At 37.1% G+C, this 27,940-nt stretch overlaps 6 protein-coding genes and 1 long non-coding RNA gene across 11 annotated transcripts; 4 read left to right on the plus strand and 3 right to left on the minus strand.

Moving 5' to 3' along the window:
• Positions 1 to 35: 35 nt before the first annotated feature.
• Positions 36 to 3,384, minus strand: LOC104712985 (alpha-dioxygenase 2). The gene is made up of 9 exons (XM_010430001.3): positions 3,232 to 3,384; positions 2,862 to 3,122; positions 2,207 to 2,356; positions 1,975 to 2,105; positions 1,671 to 1,884; positions 1,203 to 1,576; positions 919 to 1,121; positions 565 to 808; positions 36 to 469 (listed from the first exon to the last, which is right to left on the minus strand). Exons 1-9 carry the CDS (start codon positions 3,322 to 3,324, stop codon positions 244 to 246), a joined length of 1,896 nt encoding a protein of 631 aa, XP_010428303.1. The 5' UTR covers positions 3,325 to 3,384; the 3' UTR covers positions 36 to 243.
• Positions 2,693 to 3,574, plus strand: LOC109126226 (uncharacterized). The gene is made up of 2 exons (XR_002033271.2): positions 2,693 to 3,056; positions 3,179 to 3,574. It is a non-coding gene; the product is annotated as an uncharacterized LOC109126226 (long non-coding RNA).
• Positions 3,575 to 11,375: 7,801 nt separating this feature from the next.
• LOC104712986 (cyclin-dependent kinase D-1) lies at positions 11,376 to 13,744 on the plus strand. The gene is made up of 7 exons (XM_010430002.3): positions 11,376 to 11,672; positions 11,963 to 12,261; positions 12,368 to 12,476; positions 12,565 to 12,690; positions 12,770 to 13,005; positions 13,086 to 13,367; positions 13,461 to 13,744. Exons 1-7 carry the CDS (start codon positions 11,577 to 11,579, stop codon positions 13,507 to 13,509), a joined length of 1,197 nt encoding a protein of 398 aa, XP_010428304.1. The 5' UTR covers positions 11,376 to 11,576; the 3' UTR covers positions 13,510 to 13,744.
• A 172-nt stretch (positions 13,745 to 13,916) lies between these two features.
• LOC104712987 (protein DETOXIFICATION 17) lies at positions 13,917 to 16,473 on the minus strand. 2 transcript variants are annotated; one of them, XM_087464121.1, is made up of 9 exons: positions 16,039 to 16,384; positions 15,575 to 15,834; positions 15,290 to 15,477; positions 15,126 to 15,212; positions 14,980 to 15,036; positions 14,650 to 14,888; positions 14,435 to 14,553; positions 14,252 to 14,338; positions 13,917 to 14,162 (listed from the first exon to the last, which is right to left on the minus strand). In XM_087464121.1, the coding sequence occupies exons 2-9, from the start codon at positions 15,584 to 15,586 to the stop codon at positions 14,103 to 14,105; spliced, it is 849 nt and encodes a 282-aa protein (XP_087320247.1). In that variant the 5' UTR covers positions 15,587 to 15,834; positions 16,039 to 16,384; the 3' UTR covers positions 13,917 to 14,102. The 2 variants fall into 2 exon arrangements, with proteins under 2 accessions (XP_087320247.1, XP_010428306.1); XM_010430004.3 differs by having other exon boundaries at positions 15,290 to 15,834; positions 16,039 to 16,473.
• Positions 16,474 to 16,506: 33 nt separating this feature from the next.
• Positions 16,507 to 18,965, minus strand: LOC104712988 (protein DETOXIFICATION 16). 4 transcript variants are annotated; one of them, XR_015565479.1, is made up of 8 exons: positions 18,553 to 18,958; positions 17,932 to 18,476; positions 17,775 to 17,861; positions 17,647 to 17,698; positions 17,322 to 17,560; positions 17,096 to 17,214; positions 16,891 to 16,977; positions 16,507 to 16,790 (listed from the first exon to the last, which is right to left on the minus strand). XR_015565479.1 is itself a non-coding variant. In XM_010430005.3 (8 exons), the coding sequence occupies exons 1-8, from the start codon at positions 18,862 to 18,864 to the stop codon at positions 16,737 to 16,739; spliced, it is 1,500 nt and encodes a 499-aa protein (XP_010428307.2). In that variant the 5' UTR covers positions 18,865 to 18,965; the 3' UTR covers positions 16,507 to 16,736. The 4 variants fall into 4 exon arrangements, 3 of the variants coding, with proteins under 3 accessions (XP_010428307.2, XP_087320245.1, XP_087320246.1); XM_010430005.3 differs by having other exon boundaries at positions 17,647 to 17,703; positions 18,553 to 18,965; XM_087464119.1 differs by having other exon boundaries at positions 17,647 to 17,703; positions 18,621 to 18,939.
• A 262-nt stretch (positions 18,966 to 19,227) lies between these two features.
• Positions 19,228 to 22,524, plus strand: LOC104712989 (pentatricopeptide repeat-containing protein At1g73710). Its single transcript, XM_010430006.3, has one exon. The coding sequence runs from the start codon at positions 19,366 to 19,368 to the stop codon at positions 22,345 to 22,347; it is 2,982 nt and encodes a 993-aa protein (XP_010428308.2). The 5' UTR covers positions 19,228 to 19,365; the 3' UTR covers positions 22,348 to 22,524.
• Positions 22,525 to 23,091: 567 nt separating this feature from the next.
• Positions 23,092 to 27,874, plus strand: LOC104712990 (suppressor of mec-8 and unc-52 protein homolog 1-like). The gene is made up of 16 exons (XM_087464122.1): positions 23,092 to 23,235; positions 23,550 to 23,760; positions 23,885 to 24,037; positions 24,461 to 24,509; positions 24,764 to 24,847; positions 24,993 to 25,096; positions 25,232 to 25,318; positions 25,411 to 25,464; positions 25,826 to 25,921; positions 26,077 to 26,204; positions 26,442 to 26,568; positions 26,671 to 26,730; positions 26,829 to 26,936; positions 27,031 to 27,131; positions 27,279 to 27,330; positions 27,570 to 27,874. Exons 1-16 carry the CDS (start codon positions 23,210 to 23,212, stop codon positions 27,666 to 27,668), a joined length of 1,539 nt encoding a protein of 512 aa, XP_087320248.1. The 5' UTR covers positions 23,092 to 23,209; the 3' UTR covers positions 27,669 to 27,874.
• Positions 27,875 to 27,940: the final 66 nt, after the last annotated feature.

Consider the following 27,940-nt stretch of genomic DNA (forward strand, 5'->3'; position numbering starts at 1 on the left):
TGATTTAGAAAATTTGTAAATTTTGGGAGTGGAAGTGAAATAAGAAAGTTCAGAAAAATCTGTTAAACGTTTTCTACAAGGAGAAAGTGGGGTAATCGTTTATTTAACCAAATACTAATAAACCTCTTCTACTGATATGTACGATTGTACACAATACCAGTGCCCCCAAAAATATACCAAGGAACCACGTGACACTAATAACACATGTGCAACGTGATTTCCGACGGCTATGACCTATATGGCTTATGGAGCGGATCGGAAGTACAAAGGAACCCAAGTGGTTGGGTTAGGATCCGAGCTCCAGACAGAGAAGGCGCTCGAACATCGCATCCATTCGTTGGTTAAGCTCGGGAAGTGTCGGTCTATTACATCTTTTAAAGTCTCTGTAGTATTCACCCACTCTAATCCTTCTTTAGTATACGTCTTCTCGTTGAAATTTGTCGTGAAAAAACGATCTGCTTCAAGCCTCCTAATCAATGTTTTAAGGCAAGTAAGTTTCTTGTTTCGCAAGAAAAGCCTCTGTTTTTAAATAAATGTAGTGATTGATTTTAAAATTTTTAGAACCTGGAAGCGACGAGAAGGAAGATGAAGAAAGCAGTTTCGCTTATGGCGAATCCTTTTATCTTCTTCTCTGCGTGCAATCCCACGTTTAAGTCAAGCTTCTCTATATCGTCTCCGTAAACTTCTCTTAAAACCTCGATAGCTTCTTCATCATCTGTCAACTCTTCCCATTTACTGATCGGACTCATCAACAGATTCTTTCTGAATTCGTTGTATCTAGGGACTCCTCTCTCCCTATCTCTATAAACTGAGAGAAAAAAAAAACAAATCAAATCAGTGGATTTTTCAATAGGTTAGAGAATTGGTGGTTTAGTAGTAGAAGAAGAAGAACAAGAAGAAGCATTGATTTGGACTTACTCTCCAAGGCAGCCATATCTATAAGGTGAGGTCTATCTTCTCCGTCGATGTCTTGAGCCACAAGGTTCCTCATCCAATTAGGGTAATTCCACAATGTCAACGCACCACAAGATTGGTGTCCCATTGAAACAAGTAACTGCTCAAATCCGATTCTCGAACCGGTTTTTCCTCCCTCTTTCCCGATCAGTTCTGTCATCGGTATCCTGTTAGAAAAAATAGATCAAGTTCAAGAAAAGCTGTGCTTGGATAGGCCTAAAATGAGTACCAAACAGTCTATATCTTACTCCCGTTCTATTGCAGGGTTTAATTTGTCTACATTCTCAGATTTCATATCTCGGAGGATAAGTGTGTCTGGCAGAAGACAGTGCATCCTGTAAACGCTAACGAACTCTTCGGTAAGTGAATAAGGAACTCCATGATCTTTCGGTTTCTTCAGACCAACTAATCCACTAAGTATAGGACCAAATCTTGCTCCAACCATGTCTTTCACTTTCTTCCCTAAAAATCCATACCAGTTGATCCTCATTCCGGCAGTGAGTGTGTCTGTCTTCAAAAGTTCTATTGTCCAATCGATTGTATGAACTTTGGCGATAACCGCTGCAGTCACCAGTCTAGCAGTCCGGTAAAGTTTCTCATCATCAAACTCTGGATACCGTTCCTGAAATAAGGTTATAACTTAGCAAAAACAGAGAGGTTGCTTGCAACACAAACAAGAGACTAACATGATTAAGTGATCAAATTTAGTGACTTACTTTGAGCATTTCACAGACGGAGTTGTGTTCTTTGACAAAGAGAGCTTGCAACAAAGAGAACCCTGACCAGCTGTTTCTTATGTCACCGGAGATGGGAACACCTCTTTCGTCCCGCTCCAACAAGCCATCCCCCGAGATCTTTAGCTTTCCGTCCTTGAAAACCCTAACTCTTCTCATTCCGGCCTCGTCATTTCCATATACTACACTCCCATCCCTATCCCCAAAATATTATTTATAAAAACTCGGATGATATATAAACAACAATTAAGCAAGTGAAGTAAGTGAATATGATTGAAATACGTACCACCAAGGGGTTCTAGTGTTAACAGCGCCAGATTTGTGGTGATCACCGGTGGGCACTTTCTTCGTTTTGAGGAATTTGAATGACTTTAATGGACATCCATTAGCTACTTCTTCTGGAGCTTCAAGCTCAATCTGGTTGATTTAAGAACCTAATTAGTAGATATACTCATGGGGAAATAAATGTAAAATTTTTAGGTTAAAGGGGTTAAAATCAACAAAAAAACAACTAAAACCTGGTCCGTGTCTTCCAAGTGATCAACCCAATCATGGATCATGAACTGGATCCAAGAACAAGCTATCACGTTAAATTGGTCCCCATTGTCTATGAATTTCTTTCTCGCTAACAACTTTGTCGCCACCACACTTGGATGTGGATCCAAAATCTGTCATGATACACTATATATTAGTAATGATCCTAAAAAAAATGTATGCAGCCGTTCTATAATTTACTCATACTAATGATATCCATAAGTTCATAACACAATGTCGTAGATGAATTGCTAACCTTGAAAAAAAAACAAAAAAGAACAATTAGGGTGGCTCTCATGAGGTGCCATGTGCCCATGACCCACTACTAAAATCTCCAAGACTTTTTTGTTGTTTTTCTAGATTTTATGTAAACACGAATATTGACCCAAAAAATAAACACTTAAAATCAAAACAAAAGCAGACAAAAACAATTATCGATACAAAAGAATACAAAATACATCACGAGTGCTAAGATAGAGAGATTAAAAAAGAAACACGTCACAAATTTTTTGGTTCTAGCTAGTGTTTCATTCATACTACTATTTTCTTCCTCATTTTTTTGCTATTTTATCAGTTCCATGTATTTTTAAAATTTGATCAAAACTAAAGTGATTACAAGGAGACCTAAAAAAAACTTACGTCGTACTGAGAAGTAGAGATAGGCATATTCCGGCCGATAAAGCTGCCTTGACTGCCGATGGAGTCGTCGGAGGGATGATTACACTTGCCATCAGCCGTACGATAACAGAACTCATCGGTGTCGTAACCCTGACCGTTGATCTCACCGACATGTACCAGATTGTAACGTTGATGTAGATGTCTTCGTAACCCCAAGTAAGCCACTCCCAACAAAACTGGAAATCTATGCCACAATCCTAACTTGTCCACTAAGTGCACAATCTATATATATATATATCATAGTAATAAAGTTTTACCAACCAATATGATTTGTTCAGAGAGAAGAAAACATAGTTTGTATACTTGGAGAGACAGAGAGAGATGTACGTACATAGAATAAAAAGGCATCAAAGAAAGACATCTTGGAAACAACATGGTGAAGCTGAGGATGAAGAAACCATGAAGAAGATGGAGAGAAACCCATTTTTTTTTTTGCCTTGATTGTGTTTTTCTATTTTTTTCTTTTCTATCTCCCTATCCGTCTTTGGATCATGTATTTGCTTTATGCTTTAAATGATAGTCACACAATTGTAATGGTTGTATTCACACGATTACTCTCATGTATTTATATAAACCCACACGCATACTCACATTTACATATGTAGTATATAGTATGTATCATGTATGTAAAATCAAAATTCATTAATAAAAGAAAATATCATTTTATTAAAAAAGTCAACGAGTCATCGTTGATAATGGTATATTGACTAGGGAGTGACACATTTCATTAAGATATTATTCCTAAATAAATTCCACATTATTGGAATGACTTATATAAAAAGAGAATAATATCTGCAAATAATTGACTATGTATTATGGATATTTCTTTCCCTGTATTTTTTTTGTCAACTGGAATTATATTTCTTTCCTGTTTGATCAACCTTTTTCTTATCTTGCATTAATTATTAGATTAGACTGAAATTAAGATAGTGTAGAAATATCAATTGAAGGATAGTATAGTTTTTTTCTTTCTAAAATCCTACTTGGCCGGGTGGATATGATCTCAATAATGCATGCATTGACTATGATCTAACGCTATTAATATTTAATATCAATATGGATCATATATTTCCAATACAGTTCTCTTTTTTTTTTTTAACCATTCCAATACATTTCTCTTTTACAAAAAAAAACATGTAATCATGCAATTAAGAAGTTTGATCAATTTAGCGCACAAGTAGTATAGTGATTGTACTAGATAGTAGGTAGTGTCGTCATTGTGGCAATATCCGAGTTCAAAATTTCAAATATGCATACATATTGCATGCGGAAAAAATAATCAAATAACAATAAATTTATAAATGATTTAGAAAAATAAAGAATTACAAAAACCAAATAAAGAATACTCATAAATAACATTATTAACTATAAAAAAATAAAAAAATAAAAGTTTAGAAATATACTTTATTATAAATCTAGTAAATGTATTGTTTCATAAATATTTAAGTCATCTAGAGTATGGTAAGATGTGTGTGTATATATACATATATAAAATGTAACTGAAACATTTTAGACAAGTTTTAGGTAATATTTTCTGAAAATTTCTTTAATAATAATTCTAAAGATTTCGTTATCTACTTGATGAACCTTCTTGCATTTATGTATATCTCTCCTAGTTTGACTTATTTTCATAACCTCAACTTGTATCTATTTTAGTTCTAACTAGCTAAAGTTACTAGATTTTTCTTATCACTCCCTTGGTTCCAAATTATAAGATTTTTAGCCTTTTATTTTTGTTCCATTTTATTAACAATTCAAATTTCAATGCATTATTTATTTTTTTGAATAACTAAGAGGTTACTAGATTATTAGGATCAAAAGTATAAAAGCTAATTTACTGTAGTTATTACTTTAAATACAAAAAAACTTTACTTAGTAATAACATTTATATACACAAACATATATATCTATATATTGTGTATATATTACCTCTGTTTCACAAAGAGTGTCATTTTAGAGAAAAAATTTTGTTACACAAAGATTGTCATTCTACATTTCCAATATGCTTTTTAATGCTACATTATCTTTTTTATCCCTAAACCCAAAGCTTTTTTCTATTGAATTTAAACCATTAATCACTAATTAAATAGAGGCAAATATGTACTCCCTCTGTTTCACAAAGAGTGTCATTCTGGAGTATTTTTTTTTGTTTCATAAAGATTGTCACTTTATATTTCCAATGTGATTTTTAATATCAAATTTTTAAATTTACCCTTAACCCAAAGCTTTTTCTATTAGATTTAAATGAGAAATTGCTCATTAAATAGGGGTATATATGTATAATTCAAATTTTTCTTAATTTGTGTGTAGTTGGTCAAAATGACACTCTTTATGAAACAGAGGGAGTATAATTTAAAGTTTTCTTAATTTGTGTGAAATATGTTAGAATGACACTCTTTGTAAAAAAGAGGGAGTATATGTTTCGAAATTGAATTTTTTGTTTTATGTATTTGAGAAATGAGAAACAAGATAAATGTCAACTGTTTTCCCTAAAAAAAAAACTGCTTTTCTCGCTTTCTTTATAGGAGGGAGAAATATTTGCATGCAATGTTCCACAATATTCGAGAAATGAATTTAAGTCGGTCGGGTAACGACCACCTGCATCGTTATAAATATACTCTTTATAAGCATTTCTGTTTTTCTACGTAACCATTTTATGAATACAGTAGTAGTTGTTACAGACGGAAAGAAAGAGTTGCAAAAAAAAAAAAAAAAAAAAAAAAGAAAGAGTTGTGTAATTCTTTGGTGGTACGAGTTCAATTTATAGAAATATATCCACTTATTTCTTTTTGAAAATCACAGTTAAAATTTATGAGTTCGATCTTCAGTTTGTCTACATGTAGATATGTTTTTCCCGACTGAAAATAGATATAGTTATATAACTGGTCCTCATTTTTTCTGTCATATATCTTGCAGTTAGTTTCTGGTCTGTCCGTATACGTATCAAATTGTAAGGAATGGGACAAGAAATATATACTGTATTTATATAGTTTGACCTGGACGATCGAAAGAAGAATACATTTATGATATGTGTAGTGTAACAGTAATAGAATCAGTGTGCACCAAAATATTCTGATACGCAATAAAAGCGTAACATACTACGATGATACAAGTACAACTACTTATTACTACGTGGCTCTTCTTGGCACTTAATTATTTATCTAGGTATGTAGAGAAACTTGCCACACATGGATAGATCTTTCTATATCAATGAGTGTCCGATCCATACAAGAACTTTTTGGGAATTAAATTAACCATCGATCAACCACTTTCAGAGTTAATTATGCAGGAATAGAAAATAGGAATAGACAATTTAAAGCAACGAATTTATAATGTTATCGAACCCTCCAATACAATCTATTTCGAATTGTTCAAATTTTAGCTATATAGAAACTAAACTAAATCGAGACATTTAGTTTGATAGTTGTGTGTCATATGAGTTTGATATTTTCTTTTGATAATTTGGACTCCAAACTCGAAAGCGAGTTGAAATGATTATTAAGACACGACAAATGTATGGATGTGTGATAGTTGTGTGTCATATGAGTTGACTTTAGATGGAAGAAAAATCAAAGTATGTGTGTGAGAGAGAGAGATAGAACGGTTCGTGAACTAATAAATGTGTGTAGAGATAAGCTCTAGCTAATTTGGCAGTTATCCGTTCTTATGCGTGAAGCTGGAGATTAAAGAGAGTAATAAGAAGATCCAATACATGCCACTCTCTGTTTTTTTGGGCAAAAATACATGCCACTATATATCATATTATTGTTGGCTGATTCCATATTTATAAAGGTGGTTAGATCCGAATACTAAACGCACTCCCCTAATTCTAAGATTTGTTTGTTTGTTTAGTCTTGCAATAGTAAGATTTTGTGGACGATGGTGACAAGACACCAATATAATACTAACATGCATATTCCTTTCTCAATCATTTATGGAACGTAGTTTACAAAATAGCTTCCATATACTAAAAATAAAAGTAAACTGTTTTCATTTAATGTATTTTTGACATTTATTTATTTATTATATTTTATTTTCCTTGGAAAACTAGACCAGTAAAACTTCTTTGGCTGTTAAATCTGTTAAAATATCACTTTTTCCATTAACACAAAAAGAACTTCGGAAACATATATGTGTACTCTTCAGCACGATTTGTTAGAAACCTATCGGTATCGTCGTCGTTTGTTTCCAAAAGCTGTCTAACACTAGTAGGAGTAGATGGGGTGGTTGAAAAGCGAAATCACTTCGTATGGATTCGATGTCATGATATATCCACTTTCTTTTTCAACTTTTTCGATTCTTTATAGTTTTTAGACCAAGTCTTGTGTTTAAATCCACCGCCGTAAGCATGAGAGAGTCATGGAAAAATATCACACCAATGTTACAAATTTCTGCATTGTATTTTCATTCTTCAGTTTCCAGCATACACAGAGATAGACTCACGTCGATGGTTTTTTTACAACATTATGTTTTTCTAGATACAAAATTTGTAAAATTTTGAAAACATAAACAAAGGAAAAAAAATCTATTTTTAAAGAACTTGCAAATTTTACAGATTTTGTCATTTTGAGTATATAAAATTGAAGTTGGTTATCGGAAACTTAAACGCAACTGGCACTTCTCACGTAGAAACGTGACAACAGTATATGTCATAAGCCTTTACGTCCGAGTGTTCGTCTCACAATTTGGAAAGTGTAACTCTACAATTCAATTAGCCCACCTACCCTTCCTTTCTTCACGGAATTTTAGGAAGTGTTTACCTGATTTCACATGTAAGTTTATCCCTTCTTTATCACCAAAGTTTCCATTTACAGCATAATTTAATTTGATGCATATGTAGTAGCACGTCTCTAGTGTGTCCAACGAATCCAATCTACGACTGGAGATACCAGTTAGGAGATCCAAAATACGAAGCTCACCATCCCGGCTTCCTAATAGAGCGAATTGACCAAGCACAAAGTCTTCGACTAAATTGTGAAATTTTGTGGGCCTTATTATTCGCATATATTGGGCTAGATTTGACTTTAGTGTGTGTTGCTATAATAGAAGGAAGTTTGGTCCATATCCGCAACAAACCTTTTCTGTCTGTAAGAAGGAAGAATATTCATTATTTATTTCCACTAGGCCAGTTCTAATATAAAAGATGAAAATAACTCTTGAACCAAGAAATTCGTGTTAAAAAAAAAAAAAACTCTTGAACCATGAAATATGTATATATGTAAATCTTCACTGGTTCGTGCACTTAAAATCATATGTACGAACTGATTACAAATCTACGTCGTTTTCTGTTACGAATATCTATATAATAAAATGTTGATATAGATAGAGTTTGAAACCATTCTACAAGATACTCTTATTGTAGAATGACATTCTGTTTTGCGCCCAAACGAGAGCTTTGCATACCTCCCACGACTCTAAACGACATTTTGTTTCGCGCCAATTAATACATCGAGGTCGAAGAGGACAAAAAGAGGAGGAACCAGCATCAACCAGAGTTGATAAGGTGTCCGAACGAGTTTTAAGTTCACAAGACAAGGTTGTAGACGAGTATTACGAGTCCCGCCAACATTATAATAAGGACTACACCAAGGGAGAGAAAGGAAAGAAAACAACAATGTTGGCTATCGGTAGACAAGAGCAACAACGGAATAAACCATGGAATAAGTGTTATCTTGATTCCAATGGTCCTAACTACAAAAGCAAGCGCGAGAACTGTGAATTTCACAAATTTGACAGTCATTCCACCGAAAAGTGTCGGACGCTTCAACTCTTACTGCTCAATAAATTCCAGAACGGCGACCTCGATGCCAAACGTTAATGGCGAAAGGTTATTGTGCACAAAGACAACTCATTTGGCTCTAGAGACGACCAACAATATGAAAGACAGAAAACAGAGGAGGCGCCACTGAACACCAGAGCGCCAACAGTCGATCATTTGCCAGCCCCCCGAAACGAGCTCACAACGTGGTACAACACAAAGACACGCTAGTTACTCGAAAAAGAATCAACATGATCATGGGTGGTTTGTCTACGTGTCGTGATTTTGTTCGGTCAAATCTGAGCTTACTGCTGCTAGGATGAGGTAAAGCACAACTGGGTCTCAAGTAGCACCCCGACCATTAGATCCAGCGAACAAATTGTATTCACTGAAGAAGATGCACGCCATGCAAGTCTAAACAACAACCCGCTTGTTGTAGAAATGGTGATCGGAGAAAACATGGTCACAAGAATCCTCATTGACATTGATAGCTCAGTTAAACGTGGACTTTAAAGATGTACTGATCCAGATGGAAATTGATTTGAGCCATATGGACACAGATAAACTAGCATTTCTTCAAACTCGGTCAAGGGCTGTTTATCGATGTCTGTATGGCACAAATCGATCTCCACTTGAATAAGCAATCTTTACACTTCTATTTACGGTAAGACTGTAACATATGTTATTTTTGTATCTTCCTATATACAAATAAAATCACAACATTAACTTTATTTTCTTTACAGTTAAATATCGGAATCTCTATTGTGTAAAGACAAATTAATTCTATAAACAAATTAAAAAATTGATAATTCTACAAATCCGATCCGATCATAATCTTTTTTTTTTACGGAAGGTGTTTATTTCGCTATAATTATGGACTGTGATGGGAGAACAAAAATATAATCAAAAAAAGAAAGTCACCGCGTCATGAAAACGAAGAATGCAAAATTTCGGAAGTTATCAGATAAGCAAGGATCTTCTCATTTACCCAGGCATTAGCAAAAACACTAGATTCTTAGGAGCTATTCAACCATATCAAATACTGGTTCAGCAAGAAAACAATCACCATATATATACTTGAATAATAGCGGATAATTAAAGATCTTTATCGAAATAAACTATTGTAGACATGAGAATGAATAAAGAAAGACAGAAATAGAGAAAAGTGAAAGAAGATGTAGAGCTCCCTTCAATCCAAAGAAGAGTAAAAGCAATTAAAGGGCAAGTTAAAGCTCCTGAGATATGCAAGCCATATAACCAAATCCTTTTTTGTATCATTATAAGGATTAGGGCTTATGGGATCCATAGCTTAGCAGCTTTTCTTTACCCTACTTAACTCTCGTTTGAACTTCAAGGAGCTCTACCTCCCATCTATTTTTTTTTGCTCTCGAGATAACTAAATCACTATATACGGACAGAACTAGATCTATCGGAAGACAAATACGTTATGGATCTGACCTAAACAAACTACGAATAACTCTTGAAAACATTACAAAGGTTAGATGAGAGAAGTTGTAAATCATAAGCTATAAAGACTCTGAAGAAAGAGAGATGAAGAACCCTAATTAACCCTACTAAACATATTAAGAGAGAAGAGAGAGAGTGAGAGATAACACGTAATTTTTTGAAAGAAGTGATAGATAGAGACTGGTAATTATAGTGGTTTAGATATTCTTGATTGAAGGGGAAAATAAAAAAAAAAAAAAAAAAATACAGGTGGGTGCATCTGAAAAGACACGAGAGAAGGGTCAGACATTGTTTAGTGTTAGATTCCCCTACGTGTCACATGCGTCCTTCTCGGCTTTTGTGCTTCTCTCTTTTATTTCTAGATTTATTGTTATTACAAAGTACTGTATAAAATATCAATTATTATTATTCCTGCCAACCACTAGTCCACTACATTTTTTAAGATGTAACTTTGAAACTGAATTAGGCCGACCATTCTTTTTAACTTTTACGTCAAATGAACAAGTGTTTTCGTTTGGTGACCTAATTCTATAAGTATTGTTAACCCTAACCTAACTAATAGAAATTGCAACAAGAAATAGCTTTAGGATTATTAAGTAAGTCTGATGATGATGTGGGCTATGCAGGTAATTATTACTCTGTGTGAGGAGAATCTATGGCTAGATTTATTACAACGAACTTGTCTTATTATCCTCACGAGTGTGGTCTCTTTCACCATTCACGCCGATGCTTTAAGCTATTCAATGCCCTTATTTTAAAGATTTTTATATCCACAGCGTAATTTTTTTTTTAGTTGGTTGAGGAAAATGTTTACAAGCATTAATCTCGACCTGGCACCCTGCAAATTTCGAAAAAAAAATAATACTAAACCGTTGTTTTTTCTGGTTCATCATACTCAATGTTAGGCTTTAATAAGTTTGTTTACCAAAAAAAAACTAATTCTATTCTAATAATAAAAATATGTGGCTCGTATACTTAACACAAACCATTAATTTTGTTTATTTAAAAATCCATGAGGTATAACAAAAAATACTAGTATGAGACTTTTCAAAAGAAAGAAAATAAAACTGATAGATCCCTCAATTAACTTAGCCCATCTGACATATAGACCGGACTTGTTTAACATCCACCAAAACTATTACTTGGGCCTCAGAGCATTTGGGGGAGATCACTTTTGGTTTTTGACTTTTTGGTTATGAGCCCCGACGTCGTTTTAGTTGGGACGCGTCCCAGCATCGTTTTATTTTTCTAGCTTTAGAGCGTTCTCTTTCCTTTTTCGTTTACTTTTCCAATATTTTTTACCCTAAAAGTGTCGATTTCTTCTGTAATTGCTCTAACGGCTACTTTTTTCTCCAGACCATAAGAAACCTCAACAACGTTAACCGTAACACAATCTAACAAAAGACCAATTTCGATCATTACTTGTCTAATCTGGTTAGTCAATTCCGGAGATGGACCAGCCGAAGAAAGTTGCTGATCGGTATCTGAAACGTGAGGTTCTTGGTCAAGGTACTTACGGAGTCGTCTTCAAGGCTACTGATACTAAGGTGGTGACTCCTTACTCAATTCTTCTTAATTTTGTGCCCATCCCATCAAAATTAGGGTTTAGATTTTCTCGTTGATTCTTGATTTTGTGCCTTTTGAGGTGTCTTGTTCTGATAGCTTTTGGGTCTTCAATCTCAGATGTAAAGCTTCGATCTTTATACTAATATGTGTTCTCAGAACTCAAAGTTTGGATTTTTTTGTTCTTAAATGGATTTAAAGTTTGTAGATTTTGTTTTAGTTTGGATGGAATGGAAGGAAACTGAATTTGTTTTTGTTGTGGTGGATTTTGTAGAACGGAGAGACTGTAGCGATTAAGAAAATAAGAATTGGGAAACAAAAAGAAGGTGTGAATATAACAGCTCTTAGAGAAATCAAATTACTTAAAGAGCTTAAGCATCCACATGTGATTGAGTTGATTGATGCGTTTCCTCACAAGGAGAACTTGCACATTGTGTTTGAGTACATGGAGACTGATCTCGAAGCAGTTATCCGAGATCCTAATCTGTTTCTTTCCCCTGCTGATGTCAAATCTTACCTTCAAATGATGTTAAAAGGTCTTGAGTATTGTCATGACAAATGGGTTTTGCATAGGTACTTAACTGATTCTATGAATAATAGTCCACAGAACTTGCTTTTTCTCTCCATTGAGGTTTTGTTTGTATTTACACTTATGGAGTATCTTTTGAATGTGTTTCAGAGATATGAAGCCTAACAACTTGTTGATAGGACGTAATGGACAACTGAAGCTTGCAGATTTTGGGTTAGCTCGTATATTTAGTAGCCCTGGTCATAAGTTTACCCACCAGGTAATCTTTTGTTTTAGTGTGTGGCAATTCTATTTATGTAGTAATTCTGCTGTCTTTCGTTTCTTGATTTGTTTCAGCAATTTCATAGGTCTTTACGAGATGGTATAGAGCACCTGAACTTTTGTTTGGTGCAAAACAGTATGATGGTGCAGTTGATGTTTGGGCTGCTGGCTGTATTTTTGCTGAACTTCTATTACGCAGACCGTTTCTTCAGGTGAAACTCAGTTTTGTTTGTGTCGTGATCCAGTTCGTCTGTTTATTTGTTTCTCTAGCTTACTTTTTCTCCGTTGCAGGGAAAGAGTGATATTGATCAATTAAGCAAAATATTTGCTGCCTTTGGGACCCCAAAAGCAGATCAGTGGCCAGATATGATCAGCCTTCCTGATTATGTAGAGTATCAGTATGTCCTCGCTCCTTCTCTACGTTCTTTATTCCCAATGGTTAGTGAGGATGCTCTAGATTTGTTGTCTAAGATGTTCACCTATGACCCCAAGTCTAGAATATCGATTCAGCAAGCTCTGCAACACAGGTACCTAAACCTATCCTATAAAGAAGAGATAAGCAATGGCTATTTTGTTTTGTTCTGAAACATTTGATTTCTTTTTAAAGGTACTTCACATCTGCACCTTCTCCTACTGACCCTTTAGAGCTACCAAGACCAGTACGCCAGCAGGGTGCTAAGTCAACTGACAGTAAACACAAAGCCATTAAAGTGTTGTCACCAGCACATAAGTTTAGACGAGTGATACCTGACCGAGGAAAGTCTGCTAATAAATCCAAGGACCAGAGTGTTGATGTCATGAGACAAGCTAGCCATGATGGACAAGCACCAATGTCTTTAGATTTCACCATCTTAGCCGAGCGGCCACCTAACCGACCAACCATCACCAGGTAAAAAGAATTGGTTACACAATCCTTTTACAGTCAGTTCTTGGTCAGCTTCTAAGATCATCACTTCTGATGATTTGATGTTTGGTTTTGCAGTGCGGATAGATCTCATCTGAAGAGGAAACTCGATCTCGAGTTCATGTAGGATAGAACGTAACAGGCTTCTTCTTCACGCCAATTCTTCAGTTCCTATAGCCTATAGGTTCTCGAGTACCAGTCTCTCCTGTCCACTAATTCATGAAATTTTTCATATTACTAGTGATGGTGAACATGGTGAATCATTCTTTTTGTTTACAATAAAATGTAAAGCACAGATGATTAACTAATCATCATGTAAACCCATTATAGAAATATCCATCAGTTTTTTTGGCCTCTGTTTAGTTCTGATCCCAAACTCATTCAGTATCGAAATTTTTCATTCTCAATTGCTCTTACAGTACAATTTAAACTTCAGTATTTTAATTATGGAACATGTTGATGGTTTACATATAGTTCAAATCTCATCACAAAAATGAAATGTGTTTTTAGTTTCAGCAATGCTGGATGAGATGATGCGTACTCAATCTAAGGAATTTCAATAAATCTGCAACAATGGTAAATCACAGTATCCAGTTTTCGAAAGACATTGTAAAAGGCCAAATCATTTAGAAGAATGAACTACTACTGTACTCATTATCTCTTTTATTCATTAAGGTTGGTAAGCTCATTTGCAACTTCCAATGCTTTTTCCTGGATTGATCATTCCACATCGCCATCTTTGTCATCTGAAGCCCCGACTCTGTTTGTAGCTTTCTTTGCCTATTCGTATAAATCAAGAAACAGAATCACATTAGGCAGAGTTCTTATAGATAACAAATTGAACCGACCAGTTAAAAGGCTTTTTTTACCTCTTTATCCCAGTTTGTGAATATAGTGACTAAAGAAAGACAAAACACTTGAACAGCCAATGCTGTTACGATTCCCAACCAAAGCCCCTAACAATGATATAACACCACAAAAAATTAGTGTTTGTACAAACTAGTCGTGGGTTTAAACTTAACAATGAGAATATGAGGTTTCAAGATTATTACCCGACCACCGATGTGGAAATGGAAACCAAGTAATAAACCTAATGGAACTCCAACAAGATAATATGATCCAAGATTCACACACGCTCCAATCTTCTGCCATCCACATCCTCTAGCAACCCCTGCAACCAGTTGACCAGGATTCCAAAAATGCTTAACCGGACATATATACAGAAACCAGGAGCCAAAGCTAATCTTGTGTTATTCAAAAAGTTAACCTGAGAGAACGCATTGGAGGCCATCAAGGAAGTTTCCACATGCGACAATCGGTATCATTGATGCAGCATATGCTATGATTTTAGGGTCGCTGCTAAAAGCGTGACCTAAGATTTTCCGAATCGACAACAGAACCGTTACAACCACAATTCCCTCGGCAACTGCTATGCTTACAATGACATATACAGCTAGTTTTGCCACTTGTGGATTCCCTGCTCCTAACTCGTTTGACACCCTTATGCTGCAAGTTTACAGAAAAACACAGAGTTGTGAGATAGGTTTCTTTGATGAGATTACTTCTTGGATATACTTTTTGTAACTGATGTACTGACCTTGCAGCGCCACCAAGACCAACCGAGATCTGCCAGATTGTTAGTGAAGTATTTAAACTGAAAAGTTGAAGAAATTATGTTATAATCAAATAGAACAAAGAAGTGAAACCTCCTAGTAGCATAAGACAAACACAACCAAGTTATACCAGATTGAAAGCACCGAAGTTTCTAAAACCGGATTGGGAAGAAGGCCAGAGGCAAGAACCAAAAGCTCGAAGGACCACAGCTCCAAACTGTTACAACAAAACAGAATCGATTAAGTCCTGATACTACACCTGAACAGTGCAACAATTTTTGTTTACGAACTTACCAGACCATGACTGCTGAAGGAAAAGCAATTTTAGAGAAATCATAAAGTTCTTGAAAAGCCTCCTTTGAAAACCCGGTCCAACTTTGCGAACAAGTAGACGAAAACTTGACATAACACGAGAGGAGAATGACGTTGAACCAGTAAGAGACAGAGATAGCGAGAGCAGCTCCTCTGTATCCTAAAGCAGTCTTCAACACAAACAACCAACAGAGAAGCAAATGAAGACAAGTGGTGATACCAGAGCAGACAAAGACAGGGAACACATTGTTCTGCGCTTGCAAGAACCTGTTGATGCATTGAAGTAGTCCGTATGCGAAGAGACTCGGGATCATGTATCTCGCGTAGGAGCCAGCAACACTTGCAATGGACTTGTCTTGGTGTACCAATACGAGAATCTGCTCAGTGTTAGCCCAAATGATCGAGAGAGGAACAGATAGTATTAAAAGAACAAACATTGCTCTCTGCATTTGAATTCCTAGTTTCCCGTACAGCTTTGCTCCGTAAGCTTGACCACATAGTGTCTCCAATGCACTCGCTGTTCCCAACTATTTCACATACACACACACACAAAAACAAATTGTGTTCAAAATTTTACTACTTTACAAAAATAATTCTGAAACAAAACCCTACAGATCTCTGAGCAAATTTCAAGAACGATTTTAGCAAACCAAGGAAGTTGCACCGAAAACATTTAAATCATGAAGCAATGCGGAATTCTAATATATTTGTGAAAGGGGAGAGAAACGTACGAGGAAAGTGAAGCCTGTGACAGAGGCAAAGGAGGTGGCGATAGAAGCGGCAGAGAGGGGAAGAGAGCCTAAATGGCCAACGAACATCACAGAGATGACTTGGAGAGAGTATTGAAGCAGGCTTACACCAATGAGTGGTGCTGAAAGCCATAGCTGCTTCTTCACTTCTTCCTTCACACGTATCATCGTCGTGTCTTTCTCTGTGATCAGAAGCGGAGGCGTCACACAATTTTCCATTATTTTTTTTTCTCTCTCTCTCTCTGTTGTGTCTCTCTCCCAAAAGCCAAAAAAAAAAATACTAACAATAAGAAACAACAACCTATTGTATCTCTCTTCCCTGGTCTTTAGGGTTTGTGGAGACTTCGTTGATATTTATGGGATAGTCTGTTTTTTTTTTTTTTTAAAACGGTATGAAATCTTAATATATGTGTTTAAATAAAAATTTATTTCCACTAATATTCTTCCTGATTTAGCAAATTATTATTTTTTATTTATTGCCATTTTAACTTTTTGATATTGCAAATCAAAATATATATTATGCTTTCTATATGTAGAAAAAAAAAGAACATCGAAATATGCTCCCAATCCACCACAGCCATCGATTTGTGTCTTACTCCAAACGAGTGCGACGTGAGTGGCTCTTATTAGTTCTCTCTTCTCTTATTCTCCCCCGAGTCAGGAGGCTGGCTACCGCATCTTTACTCAGTCTCCGGTATAATTGACTCGTAAACTCGTCCTTTCGCTTTCTTCACCTAAATATAAAAGTATTTATTATTACACACTTATTTGAATTTCTATATACTTATTATTTTAATGACATTTTTATATAGTTTATTTCTGGTCACTTATTACCTCTTCGGTCCAGTTGGTACGAGTCATGACAAAAGCAATGGCAGAGACTTGAGCAAACGTTGCACAAATCGCTCCTAACCAAATCCCCTAATTAAAGACGCAAACGACTCTCAAATCATTTAAAGATCTTATCAGATTTTATAAATATATTTAAAAAAGGAAACATGAATCAACTTGTGATTATGCAAAATCTTTTTTTTTATACCCTTCCTCCAACCCCTAACACGAATCCAAACAAGATCGATGTCGGAATGCCAACTAAATAGTAGGATCCGAGTGTTACGTATGCCCCTATCTTTTGCCACCCTGAACCTCCAAGAACCCCTGATCAATCGATATCCACAAACCCGTTAGGGAAAAAAAATAATAATTACATCGAAAGGAACATTAAGGTAAAAGAAAGAAGGAAGATAAAGAACTAGTGAGAGAACCTGAGAGAACGGCCTGAAGACCATCAAGGAGATTGGAAATGACGAGGAGAGGCACCATTGTTGCTACATATTCAGCAACTTCAGACTCGTTTGAGTAAGTGTATCCAAGTGTATCACGTGTAACGAGCAACACCAATTCACTTAAGACACACACAAAAAGTGTTATGGCTAAGCATACACGTATAGCTCTCTTGGCATTGTCTGGATTTCCTGCTCCTAACTCATTCGATACCCTCACGCTTTCACAACAAACACCCGTACAACATTTTTATAAGATGAATTTCCAGTTTAAAAATTTGGTAACATCTTAGTAAAGTGGGGTTACCTCACTACACAAGCCGATGCAAAGGGAACCATACGAATTACTGTGGAGATACCTAAACTACAAAAGAAAGAGATTGAGGATCTTAGTACTAATGTACAGACAAGCTACAAGGGAGCATGTGTGTTTACCAAGTGGAGATAACCGAAGTTTCAAGAACAGGATTTGGAAGTAAGCCTGAGAGGAAGACCACTGTCTCAGATGACCAAATCGACAAGCTGTTTTCCATCAACGACATTAAAGATGTGATATATAGAAGAAGCAAAAGATGATTTTAAAGATACGTACCAGACCATGAACGCAGACGGAACAGCCAGACGAAGAAAGACCATAAAGTTCTCAAGAGCCTCTCGGGAGAACCCGGTCCATGTTTTGGCGCAAGAAGGCGAGAATTTGACGTAAAGACTCAACAAGACAACATTAACCCACAAGGAAAACGAAGTTGCTACCGCAGCTCCTCTGATTCCCAAACCAGACTTGGACACCAAACCCCAACAAACAGGAACGTGAAGCAGAGTGGTTAAACCGGAACAGAGCATGAGAGGAAACACTCTGTTCTGGCTCGTAAAGAAATTGTTGAGGCAGTGGAGAATCGCGAAACCGAAAAGGCCTGGGATCAAGAAGGCTACGTATGATCCAGAGGTTTGAGCAATGACTGCGTCTTGGCCAATAAACACAAGAATGGATGATGCATTGATCCACAAAATGGATATTGGAAAGCATAAGATGAGAAGAACCACCATTGCTCTTTGTGTGTGTATTCCTAACATTCTTTCTACTTTTGCTCCGTAAGATTGACCACACAATGTACCCAATCCTCCCGACAGTCCTATCTAAAAAACCAAACAGAACCCATTTTTTAGTTTCTAACATACTGAAGTTTCTGTGAAGAGAGTGAGAGAGACTGACGAGCAAACTTAGGCCAGTGATTAGGGAGAATGAACTAGCAATGGAGACGCTGGAGAGAGCTAACTCGCCTTGATGTCCGACGACCATGATAGAGATCATCTGAAGAAGATACTGCAGTAGATTCGTAGCCACCAGTGGACCACCTAGCCACAACTGTTTCTTAACTTCCTCCGCGATCCATCCTCCTCCTCGTCCGCGTATCTTCCCCTCCGACGCCTCCACAGAAAAGACGTCTACGAGCAACGGATTCGCCGGAGAGTCGACTCCTCCTGCTGCTCGCTCCATGAATCTTTCCCTTTGTCTCTTCTCCATCGGTTGCTTAAGAGAGCGAGTTGTTTCCTAAAGATGAGAATGGTGGTAGTTGGTTAACAATGTAATCGTTTTCTTAAACCAAAAAAAAAAAAACAAAAAGATGTTATCGTTTTCGGCTTTTAAAGCTAGTGGACCCCATTCGATTGTGACTCACATAAAAACACGTACCTCCTAAACTATTTAATTTGTAATTTCACCCCCATGATTATTTTACATTTTACAAAGAACAAAATATATTTACATTTTTACCATAAAACGGAAAAAGAAAAGGCCCAGTAATCATTTAAAGCCCAATATAACTTACTTGTAAAGCCCAGTCGCAAATCAAATAATAGGGGAGTGAAACAGTGGCCAACCGCAAAGATTAGCGCGTCTTCAAGACGCGCCAATTCCGCACAATGTTGTAATTTCAATTTCAATGGCATTCATGATTTTGCTTCTTCAACCCCTAAAGACTACTTTGAGATTTATTATCTCTGAGAGCAGTTTCTTTAAAAAAACATGCTTCAGCCAAGTAGTCATCACTACTCTTCTTCTTCTTCTAGAGATGTAACACATCATCATCATCGTCTAGCTCTGACTTCTAAAGCTAGGGTTTTTCCAGCTCCTCCTCTTCCACTTTCACTCCCCTGTAACTTCTCTTCTAGGGTTTCCTTTAGGCTTCAGCTTCATTGCGCCGCTTCTTCTTCTTTTTCATCTTCCTCTGTTTCACCACCACGATGCTCTAAACCTAACCCGAGCTCTCGCAAACGCAGATACGGCGGCGTAATCCCTTCCATTTTGCGTTCTCTTGACTCTTCTACCGATATCGAAACAACTCTTGCTTCTCTCTGTCTCAACTTGAGCCCTAAAGAGCAAACCGTGCTTCTTAAAGAGCAGACTCGTTGGGACAGAGTGCTTCGTGTGTTTCGGTTTTTCCAATCTCACCAAGGTTATGTTCCTAATGTGATTCATTACAACATTGTGTTACGAGCTTTAGGTAGAGCTGGGAAATGGGATGAATTGAGGCTTTGTTGGATTGAGATGGCTCACAATGGTGTTTTCCCTACTAATAATACTTATGCTATGCTTGTTGATGTTTATGGTAAAGCTGGTCTTGTTAAAGAAGCTCTTCTTTGGATTAAACATATGGGACAGAGAATGCATTTCCCTGATGAAGTCACTATGGCTACCGTTGTTAGGGTTTTCAAGAACTCAGGTGAGTTCGATCGTGCTGATAGGTTCTTTAAAGGTTGGTGCGCTGGAAAAGTTAATCTTGATGATCTTGATTTGGATTCCATTGATGATTTTCCTAAGAACGGTTCAGCTCAGTCTCCTGTGAACTTGAAGCAGTTCTTGTCAATGGAGCTCTTTAAGGTCGGTGCTAGGAACCCTATTGAGAAAAGCCTTCATTTTGCATCCGGTTCAGACTCTTCTCCGAGGAAGCCAAGGTTAACTTCTACATTCAACACTCTGATTGATTTGTATGGGAAGGCAGGTCGTTTAAGCGATGCAGCCAATCTCTTCTCAGAGATGCTTAAATCTGGGGTTCCTATAGATACTGTCACGTTTAACACGATGATACATACTTGTGGAACTCATGGGCACTTGTCAGAGGCTGAATCCTTGTTGAAGAAGATGGAAGAGAAAGGGATATTTCCTGATACTAAGACATATAACAGCCTTCTGTCTCTTCATGCCGAGGCTGGAGACATTGAGGCAGCTCTTAAATACTATAGGAAAATTAGGGAAGTGGGACTTTTCCCTGATACTGTAACTCACCGAGCTGTTCTTCATATTTTGTGTCAGCGGAATATGGTTGGAGAAGTTGAAGCTGTGATGGCTGAGATGGACAGAAATAGCATTCGCATTGATGAGCACTCTGTTCCTGTTATTATGCAGATGTATGTTAATGAAGGTTTAGTTGGACAGGCAAAAGCTCTGTTTGAGAGGTTCCAGTTGGATTGTGTGCTTTCGTCAACCACACTTGCAGCGGTAATTGATGTCTATGCTGAAAAGGGACTGTGGGTTGAAGCGGAGGCTGTGTTCTATGGGAAAAGAAACATGACAGGTCAGAGGAATGATGTTTTGGAGTACAACGTCATGATCAAAGCTTATGGTAAGGCTAAACTTCATGAGAAAGCACTTTCTCTCTTCAAAGGGATGAAGAACCAAGGGACTTGGCCTGATGAGTGCACTTACAATTCCCTTATCCAGATGCTTTCTGGGGTTGACTTAGTGGATGAAGCCCAGAGGATCTTGGCTGAAATGCTGGATTCGGGCTGTAGACCCGGATGCAAGACCTATGCTGCTTTGATAGCTAGCTATGTGCGGCTTGGCCTGCTGTCTGATGCAGTTGACCTGTATGAGGCAATGGAAAAAGCAGGGGTGAAACCGAATGAAGTTGTTTATGGTTCCTTAATTAATGGGTTTGCTGAGAGTGGGATGGTCGAAGAAGCAATTCAATACTTTCGAATGATGGAAGAACATGGTGTTCAATCCAATCATATCGTTTTGACTTCCCTTATCAAGGCTTATAGCAAAGTGGGGTGTCTTGAAGAGGCTAGGAGAGTGTATGACAAAATGAAGGATTCAGAAGGTGGCCCAGATGTTGCTGCGTCAAACAGCATGCTAAGTCTCTGTGCAGAGCTCGGCATAGTTTCTGAAGCAGAATCCATTTTCAATGATCTTAGAGAAAAAGGCACATGTGATGTTATTTCGTTTGCAACAATGATGTATTTGTACAAGGGAATGGGCATGCTCGACGAGGCTATTGAAGTTGCTGAAGAGATGAGAGAGTCTGGTCTACTAAGTGACTGCACGTCGTTCAACCAGGTTATGGCTTGCTATGCTGCTGATGGCCAGTTACGTGAATGTTGCGAACTGTTTTATGAGATGTTAGTTGAAAAAAAGCTTTTGCTGGATTGGGGAACGTTTAAAACGATCTTCACTCTGTTGAAAAAAGGCGGGGTGCCAAGTGAAGCCGTGGCGCAGCTACAATCCGCATACAATGATGCCAAACCGCTTGCTACACCAGCAATCACTGCAACTCTGTTCTCAGCCATGGGTTTGTATGCATATGCGCTGGAATCATGCCAAGAGCTCACAAGTGGTGAAATCCCTCGCGAGCTTTTTGCGTATAACACAGTGATATACACTTACAGTGCATCAGGAGACATTGACATGGCTCTAAAGACATACATGAGAATGCAGGAAAAGGGATTAGAACCAGATGTTGTCACACAGGCCTACCTTGTTGGGGTATACGGGAAAGCTGGAATGGTGGAGGGTGTGAAGAGAGTGCATAGCCGGATTACATTTGGAGAGCTTGAACCAAACCAGTCATTGTTTAAAGCAGTGAGGAATGCTTATGTGAGTGCAAATAGACAGGACTTGGCTGATGTGGTAAAGAAAGAGATGAGCATTGCTTATGAAGCTGAAGAGGAGTGTAGTTCGAGATCTGGAGAAGAAGAAGAAGAATCTGAAGAAGACGAGGCATTTTGAAGTGTAGCCGGCGATGTGTGTAGGAAAGATTGTAGAATATAGGATTTAGTGGAAATGTACTGTACAGTTTCACAGAAGCTTAAGGAAATATGCATACTTTCAGACTCAGATTGATCTCTGGTAAAGAAATGTGAATTCCTAACATTGTTATAGAAAGAAAAAAGAAAGGTTCCACAAGGTCAAATCTCTATAAAAGCGAGCACTTGTGGCTATGATTTTGATAGAGGAATTAGCATATATAAGCTCCTTCAATAGGGTTGGTCTTCTGTTGGTTTTGGTCTCTGGATTGAACATCTTTTTCTCCTGCTCCTATTTTCAATTGCATAACATGAAAAAAGCCTATGAAAAGAGTAAGCTTTTCTGGAATCGATTCCAATTTGGACTCTTCTCAGTTACAGGTGATGATAATCAACATGGAATGATGTGAAACAGAGCAGATAACAAAGAGTGTCTCAGATTCAGTCAAAGTATATCAGATAATGATGGAGAGACCTTTCGACACTAGTCACTAGAGTTGAAGAACTGTTTCTACAAAAGATCCTGAGGGAACCATTGGAAATTGAAGACCACCAGAGTCAATGTAATGTGTCTGTCTTTTAAAAGTACACAAGAAAAAAAATATAAAAAGGGTGTGAACTGTAAAACTCAGTGTATGTAAGCAATGTATAATAAATTTTAATTTTAAAAAATAGCACTCAGATTTTCTGGAAATTTAGTTCTGACCCCATATATTTTATATTCTCTGCATTGCCCTGAAATTATAAAACCCAATTAAAACTCCTTCGCTCGCGTCTGTATACTCGTTCATCTTCTCCAGTCTTTACCCCCTTGGTGTCTCCGGCGAAACCCACTACGACAGACTATGGCGCTCGAAATCGAAGCTCGAGAGTAAGATTTCAACTTTTTCTTTCAAAACCCTAGCTTTCGTTTTAGTCGCACTGATTGAATTATACTCCAAGAACCATTGTTTACGAATGCTCAGACGGATCCCTAGGTTAAATAAAAACCTCTTGAATCTGCGTCTATCTATATCCGCCATTCTAAATTTCTGTTTTTTTGAATCTCCCCATATTTTGTTTAAGCATTGCTTCTTCTAAAGCTAATGCCTTCTAAATATTTTAGTCACCAAGCTTTTGATGTTATACCTCAGTGTTGGGTATACTTCATCCCTAATTGCTCTCTATTGTGTTTTTATATCTCAGTGTGATAAAGATTATGCTTCAGTTCTGCAAAGAGAACTCCTTGAATCAGACGTTCCAGACATTACAAAGCGAATGTCAGGTTTCGTTAAATACAGTAGACAGCGTTGAGACGTTTATTTCTGATATTAATAGTGGAAGATGGGACTCTGTACTACCTCAAGTTTCTCAGCTTAAGCTTCCCAGGAATAAGCTTGAAGATCTTTATGAACAGGTATATACTATTCTTTACTTTGTGGATTGTATAAGTGAATAAACATATGTTTTGTTGAAGCATCTTTCGTTCAACAAACTCAAGTTTGTCTTTTTTTAAATCTATTTGGGGGTTATTTATTCAGATTGTGTTGGAGATGATAGAGCTTCGAGAATTGGACACTGCCCGAGCTATTTTGAGGCAAACTCAAGTGATGGGTGTGATGAAACAGGAGCAACCAGAGAGATATCTAAAGATGGAGCATCTTCTAGTCAGAAGCTATTTTGATCCGCATGAGGTATGGAAGCTCTATTATGCTCGACTATTCAGTATCATATTTAGTGTTATTTTGTGTGGTTGCTGTATCACCTAAGCATGGTTATCCGCAACTGTTCAGAAATTTAAGCAATATTAGTATATCTGTTAGAAATTGTATGCCTCTTGCATATTCTATACTCTGATTCGTGTGCCTTTAGATATCTTATAAAGTCTTAAGAAGAACCAATTAAGGGTCTTAGGTGCTGAGCGGTTAAATATGAAGTCGTTTCTAGATAAGGGTCTGAAACAATTATAACACATGTTCCGTGTTTGTGAGGACAATAGTACCTTTACATTTTATTACCTTCTATCTGATTAGTCTTTTGAGGTGCAGTTGTTTTCATGTAATCATTTCCTTGTGTGTTTGAAAATCATGTTTTGCTGATTTTCCATTGTTTCTAAGGCTTATGGAGACTCGACTAAAGAGAGAAAACGTGCACAGATTGCTCAAGGTTGGCCATTCTCCTCTATTTGTTAAAAGAACAATCTATTTTCTTATTAGTAAGTTGTTTTGGGGTTAATTACCTGAAGCAACTAAGTGATGTTCTGGAATTTTTCTCTCTATAGCAGGCTAAGAATATCTTTTGACATGAAAAAAGATATGACGGGAACTTATTCCCTGTTTAATGGTTATGGAGTTTTTGTTGTCTCTTGCTCCGTATGTGTACTCAAGGTTTACTTATTGGTTTTTCTCCTACTCTGTCAGCTGTGGCTGCCGAGGTTACTGTGGTACCACCTTCACGGTTAATGGCTTTGATAGGTCAGGCTTTAAAGTGGCAACAACATCAAGGTGAGCATCTATGGAACTGTGGATCTATCAAACAGCTCTGTAGAATTATAAGTCACACGTCATGTTGTCTATGTTACTAATATATAAATGGAATCAACATATGTACCCTTACTCATTTCTTAAAATTTACATACACTGGTGTCAGGCCTACTCCCTCCAGGAACTCAGTTTGACCTCTTTCGTGGGACAGCAGCTATGAAACAAGATGTAGATGATACATATCCTAATGTTCTTAGTCATACAATAAAGGTTCATATCTATCGCAAAAACTTTAATAGCTTGCTTAGCTTATAGGCCTATGATTTGCTGTTCATAATTATCTTTGGGTTCTCATTATTTGAGGTCTTGTCTAATTTTCATATCTTGTTCCTTGTGCTGGTGCAGTTTGGTAAAAAGAGTCATGCCGAATGCGCTAGATTTTCACTAGATGGACAGTTTCTTGCATCTTCATCTGTTGATGGTTTCATTGAGGTAAGTTGATGGCGGCTTGTATGATAATACTAGTTAAAAGTCTTTAAGCTAATACTGTGACTAGGATTACTCAGACTTGAAAACCATTACAGGTATGGGATTACATTAGTGGGAAGCTGAAGAAGGATTTGCAATATCAAGCTGCTGTAAGCTCTCGTGTCTCCTTTTATATTTGATTCTAACTCAGTACGGGTCAGATGAGCTGTTTGTATTTTTACTGAAAGATAAAATCCTTATTGCATTTGAGTCTTGAACGGGTGGCAAGTCCATGAGAACGATATGGTGGATTACTTTTTTGCTTTCTGTTCCATAAATGTCGCAAGTTAAATTCCTGAAGCACCAAGTATATGGTGGATTACTTATATCTTTGAATTCCAAAAATATTTCCCAATAAAACTCCTTATGCACCAAATATCTTGTCCGAGGCTACCGGATACACAAAATATCAGCTTTGGATAAAGAGTCTCATTCCATCCCTCTTTACTTACAATGATTAAATTCTAACAGGAAACTTTCATGATGCATGATGACCCTGTCCTTTGTATAGACTTTAGCAGGGATTCAGAGCTACTTGCGTCTGGGTCACAAGATGGAAAGATGAAAGTAAGTTCCAGTTGCATATGTTTCCTTTAAGTTGATTTTATTCTGACTATTGCAGCAGCTTAGTAGATATTTTTTCTTTCACTCATTGGTCCCATATGAATTCTGATTGTATACAATAAGAATAAACTAGACTTAACTGCATGTCACTTTTGCAGGTCTGGCGTATAAGGACTGGTCTATGCATTCGTCGTTTTGACCGTGCACATTCCCAAGGAGTTACAAGTCTGTCCTTCTCTCGGGATGGAAGCCAATTACTGAGTACCTCCTTCGACCACACCGCAAGGTATTATGTTATTCTTACTTATGTGCTTGCAATATGAATCTCATCCAAGCAAAACTTGAGGCTCTATATTTCTTTAATGGTTGAAGTTTCTGTTAACTTATTGCATCAATTTTCTTCTCTATTAGTATTTCGCCTTTTTATCTGGTAAATTATGCAAGTTGATTGCTGGTTGATAGGGCTTCTGGTCGAGTGGTTTTTCAAATTCACATTATATTTTTTTTGGTTTATTTTATGCAGAATCCACGGCTTAAAATCTGGGAAATTGTTGAAAGAATTTCGCGGTCATACGTCTTATGTAAATAACGCCATCTTTACAAGTGATGGAAGCCGTGTAATCACTGCCTCCAGTGATTGTACAGTGAAGGTACATTGTATTAGTATATTCTTGGGCTTTGGCTTTCTTTCAGTGTTTCTCATTTGGACTCTCCGTTCAGCCGTGTAATAGCAGTCTTGATTTCTTGCACAGGTCTGGGATTCAAAGACGACAGATTGTCTACAAACATTTAAGCCGCCACCTCCTTTACGGGTATATTTTCTCTTACAGATTCATTTACATGTAGCTCTTTCTGATATTTTGTTTCCAAGTCAACTCTTTGGTTACCAAATCTGTATTTTGAATTCTAGGGAAATGACGCATCTGTCAATTCTGTTCATCTGTTCCCTAAAAACATAGAACACATCGTTGTGTGCAACAAGACATCATCAGTATACATCATGACGCTCCAAGGACAGGTGAATATCCAGCAAAGGTCTCCTGCATATCAATGTCATCTGTCATGCCAATACTTAGTTTGTTCACATGGTTCTATATTGTTATTTTTTGCAGGTTGTGAAGAGTTTCTCATCCGGTAAGAGGGAAGGAGGAGATTTTGTAGCAGCATGTGTATCTACGAAAGGAGATTGGATATACTGCATCGGTGAAGACAAGTAACACTCTAACCTCCTCTATCTATCGTTTTATTTTTGGATAACTACCAAGAGTTTGATTTCAAAGGATAATCTTATGGTCCCTTTCTTTTCTGGTTTCATCTACTGCCTTTGATGTTTGTAACAGTGGTTTGCGCTAACTTGCAGGAAATTGTACTGCTTCAACTATCAATCCGGGAAACTTGAGCATTTCATGATGGTAAGTTATATCCAGAATGCTCCGAAAAAAATTTGGACATTGAAATTTGAAAGTTGTATTCGAGATAAACACATAATATCAATTCCCTAGAGTATATGTAGTCCCTACTGTTTTACATATTTGATTCAGTCTATTCTCCATTTAGAGCTCAGATTATCATCCTTTACTCTGTTAATACTTGCCTAAGTTGTCTAGTCTATCATTAGACCTGGTTTCTGAATAGTTTATGCTTATGACAGGTGCATGAGAAGGATGTGATTGGTGTAACACACCACCCGCATAGAAATCTCCTTGCTACCTATAGTGAAGATGGCACAATGAAGTTATGGAAGCCTTGAGTTGTCTCATCATCAAGCCTAGCTTTGTATGAATTAATCTCCTTCTTTGTTTGATTGGCACTCTTCTGTCGAATTAGAACTAGTGTAAGTTATGTAAAACATCATTGCCGATACAAAGAACTTGGATTTTGGGGATCACTACTCTCAAACAATGAACCAATATATCAGATTTGAAAGAGGCTATGTGACATGCAGCATTTTTCTAATATTGTGATTCCTTAGCCTTTGACATGTCTTCTTCCTTCTCACTTGAGTCAACTCTCGTGATTCAT

The sequence above is a fragment of the Camelina sativa genome, chromosome 9 (assembly GCF_030686135.1).
Source record: "Camelina sativa cultivar CO46 ecotype springtype chromosome 9, ASM3068613v1".
Taxonomy (NCBI): domain Eukaryota; kingdom Viridiplantae; phylum Streptophyta; class Magnoliopsida; order Brassicales; family Brassicaceae; genus Camelina; species Camelina sativa.